Source organism: Vombatus ursinus, unplaced genomic scaffold (assembly GCF_900497805.2).
Source record: "Vombatus ursinus unplaced genomic scaffold, bare-nosed wombat genome assembly UNPS02009825.1, whole genome shotgun sequence".
Classification (NCBI taxonomy): domain Eukaryota; kingdom Metazoa; phylum Chordata; class Mammalia; order Diprotodontia; family Vombatidae; genus Vombatus; species Vombatus ursinus.
The window spans coordinates 1-7,928 of NW_020949603.1; the positions used below are offsets into that span (position 1 = coordinate 1).

The 7,928-nt window shown below is 53.7% G+C and overlaps 1 protein-coding gene across 1 annotated transcript; it reads right to left on the reverse strand.

Moving 5' to 3' along the window:
* Nucleotides 1-64: 64 nt before the first annotated feature.
* LOC114036356 lies at nucleotides 65-7,041 on the reverse strand. The gene is given in 5 exon segments (XM_027852857.1): nucleotides 65-1,059; nucleotides 1,174-1,826; nucleotides 1,928-2,304; nucleotides 2,836-2,909; nucleotides 3,018-7,041. Coding segments are annotated over 5 exon segments (6,123 nt in total).
* Between the last annotated feature and the right edge of the window lie 887 nt (nucleotides 7,042-7,928).

The window sequence follows — 7,928 nt, forward strand, 5'->3', positions numbered from 1 at the left end:
TTTTTTTTTTTTTTTTGTGACAACTCAGTCCACTTCACTCCCCCCTTTTCACGGACGAAAAGAGTCAGACGGGGGACTCATCAGAGTCCAGAGGAGCATAGGATTGACGCAGGACAAACAACTGGAGTGCTTGCACTTGTTTCTGGACGTAGCGGGTGATGCATTTTATGAGACAAGGGGCCACGAGTAACCCAAGGAGGAGAAGGGCCAGAGGGCCCACCACTCCGGAGAGTAGGGTGGTTAGCCAGGGGGACCAATTATATAGGGTCTGATACCAAAAAGACCCCGTTGCCCGTGCGCGGTCCCTCTCATCTAACCGCTGCCTAAAGGCTTGCAAGGACTCCCGAATAACTCCAGACCGATTGGCGTAGAAACAGCAGGTTTCTCCCAACGCCATGCATAAGCCTCCCTGTTTGAGGAACAGTAGGTCCAAGCCTCGGCGGTTCTGGAGAACCACTTCGGCCAGAGAGTCTAGGGAAGTCTCAAGGTGTGAGACTAGCTCTTCCAAGGAGCGTAGGTCCCTATCTACCTGTGCACTCAAGGCACCGTAGTTGGCTTTCCCCTGTATCAGGGCTGAGGCCCCAACAGCAGCGGAGCCGGCCACTCCGAGTCCCACCAGTATGGGAACCAAAAAGGGTACAGCCCTCCTGGAGCGAGTTAAGCCAATATGCTCAGCTGCCCCTTCCTCTGAGTAGACATATACCTGAGGAAAGACACGCACCACTACACAGAGCTCGGTCGGGTTGAGGAAACGAATGTCCTGTATGCAGGTGGTGAGTCCTCTGGTACAAGCGAACCATACTCCAGGTGGGGCGGTTAACAGGAGGTCAGAGCTTTTGGATGTGGGGGAAATAAGAATGACTGAAGTGCACGTAGCATTGAATGGGGAGGACCGCAGCGGGTAGTCAGGCCCGAGCAAACACATTCCTTTGCCCTGGACATCGTCTAGGGTAAGTCTAGGCTTGTCTGGGTTACAGCGGGCAGGTATGGCAGAGGATTGTTTGGACTTACTTAAAGACAACTTTCCCACAGAGGTGATGTTGAGTTCGATAGCAATTCCTACGAAATAGGGGGGAGCTGGATTCAGACACAGCCAACAGGAGGTGGTTATGTTTGGATCAGACAAATTTAGGAATGATTGGACAGCAGAGAGTGTATCAAAAATGGGGGAACCTAGGTTAGTGAGGGTCTCTGGATTTTCGGGAGCCTCTGGTACCAGGTCCCTAACAGATGGTGGGGTGAGAGTCAACATGGTTTGTGGGTTAAGGATGGGATTCGGTCCTATGGGGAGTGTATGGGTGGAAACTGCGATTTTCTGAATGGTAAAAAGGACCCCGTTATCCCATCCAGTCATGTATAACCTCAGACCCCAAGAATGTCCGAGATTCCAAGAGTCATCAGTGTCCTGCTTGACTGTTAGAATCATAGGGTTACATTTCCCAGGCCAGCAGGAGGCGGGGAGGGGGCTTTGTCTCTCCAGGGTGATTAGGGGGTCTCGGCCACCTCTAGGAATCCACCTGGCCACAGTCTCACAACCCCATTCTGCGCAGTGAAAGTGATTACTACCCTGACAGGAAGGATTCCCCGTGGCCGGACAAACATAGAATTCAATACTTCTGATTCTCACTTCCCCTACCCCGGGTATGGTTGGAGTGGTGGGAAAAGTGGGGCAGTATCCCCATCCCCCAGCGATAGGGTCCCGCATAGCCCGGTTTTGATTCCATCCTGGTCCCAAGAGGGCACAGAGGTCAAACCTGAAAGTGGGGGCTCCGTAACTGGTGAGAGCTTGGACGGTGGTCCCATCGTTAGTTCGGGAGAGAATCCACCTGGATGGGGTAGGGCTATAGGGGTCACCCAAAGTCACCTCACAAGCAAAAAGAAAGAGAAGAAGAGTCAAGTTCTGGAGAGTCGAAGCTTTAGGTCGGACACTGCTTCTGCTGTCCAGGCGGTGGAGTTGGGCTCTGGGGCCTTCTTGATGTGTGACCGATGTATCCATGCCTTGCGGCCGGCAACCTTGACGGCAGAGGGGTTGCAGAGGATAATTTGATACGGGCCCGTCCACCGTGGTTCCAGGGCTGGTCCAGCTGGAAGCTTGCGAGTGAGGACCCAGTCTCCTGGTGACAGGGCGTCCGATGAGGTTGCAGGGGCTGGTTCTTTTCCCGCAGCTTTCAGGACCGAGCGCACAGCGTTCTGGACCTCACGCAAAGCCTGGAAGGACTTAAGAAGAGTCGGATTAGTAAAATCTGGGGCTGAAATAGCTGCAGATACTCTTGGAATAATAGGAGGAGGGGCTCCATAGAGGATCTCGTATGGAGATAAAGAGAGGGTTGAGGAATTGGGAGTACACCGGGCCCGGAGGAGGGCGAAGGGAAGGAGACTGACCCAGCTATCGCCAGTTTCTATTTTAAGTTTAGCAATGTGTTCCTTTAGAGTTCTATTCATCCTTTCTACCTGCCCTGAACTTTGAGGCCTATATGCACAGTGCAATTTCCATTTCAATCCCAGCATCTTTGATAGGCTTCGAATTGTTGCAGATACAAATGCTGGGCCATTGTCAGAGCCTATCGAGGCCGGCAGGCCAAATCTAGGAATAAGTTCAAAGAACAGCTTTTTGGCCACTACGGTTGCAGTTTCAGTTTTGACTGGAAATGCTTCTGGCCATCCAGAAAATGTGTCCACGAATACAAGGAGAAAACGGTACCCTCCCAACCCAGTTCCCATGTCAGTAAAGTCTACTTCCCAATGGTCGCCAGGAAATGTTCCTCGTGGTCTATCAGTTGGTATCCTTGATTGTGATCGTGGGTTGACTTTGGCACATGCAAGGCACCTTCTTGCGGCTTCCTCGGCCGCCTGCTTCATCCCAGGGCTGTAGAAGTGTCGGCTCACCAGGTCGTAAAGCCGGGTTCCGCCTAAGTGGGTAAGGCTATGAAGAGTCATCAATAGGGGTAGCAACAGTGCCTTGGGCAGAATTAGCAAGCCATTTGGGTGTCTTCTCCATCCCCCCTTTTCAGGGGTGCCATCCGGATAACTGGATTGATAAGATGGTTGGACAGGAAGCATCCCCTCAGGTTCCACGACCATAGCGGGTATCAAGGGTTTGCAGGCAGCCGCTCGGGCAGCCTTATCCGCTGCTGCGTTCCCTAGAGACTGGGGGTCAGTTCCACGGGTGTGAGCAGGAACATGAATTACCGCCACCTCCTTGGGAAGCCAGACAGCATCCAGCAGGTCCTGGATCTGACTCTTGTTCCTAATCTCCCTTCCTGCCGAGGTTAACAGACCCCTTTGGAGATATACATATCCATGGATATGAACAGTGGCAAAGGCATAGCGGCTATCTGTGTAAATATTTACTCGCCTCCCTGCAGAGAGTCTAAGGGCTTGAGTTAAGGCAATGAGTTCAGCACGTTGAGCAGATGTGCCAGGGGGTAGAGCGGTATCCCAGAGGGTCTCAACCGGAGTGACCACGGCTGCACCCGCCCTACGGATCCCCTCCTGAACAAAACTGCTGCCGTCTGTGAAGAGCACTAGGTCGGGGTTTGTTAAAGGAACATCAGTAAGTCCAGGGCGGGACGTGTGGATGGAGTCCAGTGTGTCCAGGCAGTCATGTATAGGGGAGGAAGGAGGGGAGTCAGGGAGCAGGGTGGCCGGGTTGAGTGTGACCGGAGGAGCGAAAGAGATGCGCGCGGAATCTAGGAGTAAGGATTGGTAATGAGTCAGGCGTGAATTTGAGATCCATCTTGTCGGCGGGGAATGTAAAAGCTGTTCCAGATGATGTGATGCTGAAATCTCAAGAGGCTGCCCGAAAGTGAGCTTTGCGGCTTCCCTAACCAAGACGGCAACGGCCGCCACAGTTCGCAGGCAAGAGGGCCACCCGGAAGCCACAGGGTCCAGCTGCTTGGAGAGATAGGCAACAGGACGATTCCAGGGCCCCAGGGGCTGGGTCAGAACCCCTTTGGCCACAGCTCGAGACTCAGACACATAGAGGCGGAAGGGCTTGGACAGGTCTGGCAGGGAGAGGGCAGGCGTGCTGGACAGCGCCTTTCGGAGCTTGTCGAATGCTTCCTGCTGCCGTGGTCCCCAAACAAATTGGGTGGGTTCACCAGTTAGGGCCTCATATAGGGGTTTGGCAACCTCGGCAAACCCCAAGATCCAGAGGCGACAGTATCCAGCCATCCCCAGGAATTCCCGGAGCCCGCGGCGGTCCCTCGGGGCGGGCATGCCCAAAATGGCAGCTACACGCCCCCGAGACAGTAACCTTTGACCAGAATGAAGGGTGAAACCCAAGTAAACAACGGATTGAGAGCACAGTTGTGCTTTCTTTCCAGAGATACGATAGCCGGAAGCTTCAAGCAGCTGGAGAAGGTGGAGAGTTGCATCTTTGCATATTGCCTCAGAGGAAGTAGCTAACAAAAGGTCATCAACATACTGGAGGAGAGTGACCTCCGGATACGAGACCCGGAAGGCGGCCAGGTCGGAGGCCAGAGCTGAGCCAAAAAGTGTAGGGGAGTTCTTAAAACCTTGGGGAAGCCGGGTCCAGGTGAGCTGAGAGGATGTCCCAGTGTTAGGATCTGTCCAAGTAAAAGCGAATATAGGTTGGCTTACTGGTGCCAAGGGAATGGAAAAGAAAGCATCCTTCAGGTCCAAAACAGTATACCAAGTCCGAGCAGGGTCCAGGGAAGATAGCAACGTGTATGGGTTTGGCACAGTAGGATGTACAGTTTCCACCCGGGCGTTGACTTCTCGTAGATCCTGGACAGGACGGAAGTCTCCAGACCCGGGCTTGCGAACTGGAAGTAGGGGGGTGTTCCACGAGCTCTGGCAGGGTCGTAGAATGCCTGCCGCCAAGAGTCGATCGATGTGAGGCTTGATGCCAAAAAGGGCAGCTCGAGTCAACGGGTATTGTTGGACACGCACAGGGGTTGCTGTGGACGAGAGCTGGACCACCACTGGGGGCTGGTGTCCTGATAGACCAAACGGGTTGGTCTCAGCCCAGACTCCAGGAACCAAGCCTTTGAAATGGTTCAACAGAGTTAGGGAGGTAGGGGTGGAGGTGGTCGAGGGGCGGTCTGGGGAAAACGTTAGGGGGAGGAGGCGAGACTCCTCTGACAACGGGCAGGTGAGAACAAGTTGTGGCAGGTTAAACCCGAGAGTGGGGTTAGGTCCCTTAAAGGAAATGATAGCCTGAAGCTTGTGTAGGAGATCTCGGCCAAGCAAGGGGTAAGGGCAATCAGGCATTACTAGAAAAGAATGGGAGACTAGGCCCTTCCCTAACCGGACTTCCCGAGAAGTGGTGAGGGGTACAGACTGTTTTCGTCCAGTAGCTCCCTGGACCTGCACAGTGGACGATGAGAGGGAGCCCAGTGGGGATTTCAGGACCGATGCCGCAGCTCCAGAGTCGACTAGGAATGAGACAGGTTGACCCCCAACACTGAGAGTAACCCTCGGCTCCAGGGGGTCAAGAGTCACAACGGACTTTGAGCCGGGGCACCCCTAGTCTGTATTCAAAGTCAATAACGGCTCTGCCTTCTCTTTCAGCCCGCGATTAGGGCACTCAGATTTCCAATGACCCATGGCTTTGCAGTAAGCACACTGATCCCGAGCTAAAGGAGGCCTTCCCAAGCCTTTACCCTTATAGGGGCGCCCAGCGTTTGGCCCCTCCCGCCTTCCTTTCCACCCTTGCTTCTGAGCCTCCCCTGGAACCTGTGCTAAAGCTGCCACTACCGCCCTTGCGACCGTGCGAGTTTGCTTGTCTTGAGTCTCTTCACGATAGTCAAACACCCGCTTAGCCACTTCCATGAGTTCAGTCAGATTTTTACCCTCAAAACCTTCAAGTTTCTGTAGCTTCCGACGGATGTCCGGAGCTGAATTGGCTACGAAATCAATTACGATGGCTCTCCGGTTATTGGGATCCTCTGGGTCGATAGGGGTGTAGGTTCGATATGCCTCGTAGAGGCGCTCTAAGTATGCAGCTGGGGACTCATCCTTGCCCTGTTTAACCTCACTGACTTTGGACATATTAGTTGGCTTCCGTGCTGCTGCCCGTAACCCTCCCAGCAATAACTGGCGATACCTGTCCAGTGCTTCCCTACCGCGATCAGTGTTGGGGTCCCAGTCGGGCCGGTTCTCAGGGAAGATGTGGTTGCGGCGCCCCAGGTCAGTAGAGGGATGTCCATCTGGGTCCAGAACTCCCTTCCTGGCTTCTAAAAGAATCCTGTCATGCTCCTTGGTTGTGAAAAGAACCCGGAGGAGCTGCTGGCAGTCATCCCAGGTGGGCTGATGAGTATAAAAGACAGTCTCTAGGAGGGAGATTAGGCTCTGGGGCTTATCAGAGAAGGATGGGTTTTGCTGTTTCCAATTGTACAAATCACTGGTGGAGAAGGGAACATATACCATGAACGGTCTCCCTGATTCTCCGGGAGGGGAAGGAACTTGCCGCAGGGGAAACGCTGACACAGTGGAATCTGGGGTCAAACTGGAATTAGAAGGGCCATAAGGAGCACCTGCTCGAGTATGGGGTGGACTTATCAGAGGAGGGGCTGAGGGGCTCAGAGACCCTGAGGTTGGGTACGGGGGTGGATCTGAAACCTGGGACTGGGAGTACTCAGCTGGATCTAGGGGGTCAGAATCAGGGGGTGGTAAGACAGGAGTAAGCTGCGTGACAACCTTAGGACTTTCGGGAGGCTTGCGGCTAAAGGTCGTCTTTGATTCCGTTCCTGGTCTTAGTTTTGAAAGGGCCTGGACCTGTAGTGGTCCCGAAGGGGGTTTGAAATCAATCCAGGCGGTGATATAGGGGACCTGATAGGGGTGGCCAGGTATACCATAGACAATTCCCCTGACCCGGCCGGCCACCGAGACGTCAAACGTACCCCCCGGGGGCCAGCCTACCTCGAAGGTGGGCCATTCCTGTTGGCAAAGGAGAGCTAATTTCTTTTTAGTAACCTGAAACCCATAACCTTCTGCTATACGCCGATATTGTTTGAAGTCCCGTAAGACAATAAAGAGAGGGGAGCCTGGCTTAGGGCTCGAGGGTCCTTGTCCCATGGTGGATTAAGGACTGAGAAAGAAAAGAGTAACAAATAGACGTGCTCACGTAAGCAAGGACCAAACACGGACACAGGGAAGACACAGTCAAAACAGGGTAGAGGGGAATCAAACTGCTTCAATTCCGAACGACCTAGACAATGAGACAGGAATTTACACCCCCCCTCACGGAACAAATAGTAGATAGACGCGCACACACAGTCGACACAAAAACGGAAAAAAAAGACACAGTCAAAACCCTGGATGCTCCTGACACAGTAGCGGAGAACAAACCCGTCTCAGTTCCGAACAACCTGGAGAATGAGGCAGGAAGTCTTTCTCCCCCACCCCGCCACGGAGCGCACAGTGGACACACACACACACAGTGACATCGGCGCCGGACAGACACAATCAGACAGGCAGGACTCTCACACGGCGTCCCTGGAGGTCAGTAAGGGCGTTGCAGCTGCGTCCAGCCTGGCCACTTACTTCAGAAGAGTACTCACCAGAACAGACAGATTACAGATTGCTCTATGCCCAATTGAGGATTTGTGGTCTGGGCAGCCTGGTACGCACGGGCTATCTCAGCGTTCGGGGCCAGGGAACGTCTTCCTGGTGGCCACCCCCTGGACGGTGAGAAGCCTGGCCTTCCAGAGATGCCCGTGTCTGGTGCCCAGAGGGCGATCTCGGTGGAACCTCCAAATGAAATGGACGGGCCGAGAGTAACCAGACACACGCCAAATTAGAAAATAGAGAGCATTTACTGGAGCCGGCCGGCGACTGTCCCCTGGATGCAATCCTAGGAGAGCAGTCCCAAGCAAGGGAAATAACAAAACTTTATACCCAGCAGTTTACAGTTGTGGATTTAGCAATCCTTTGAGGTAGGGGAATTTACAATTGTAGATTAG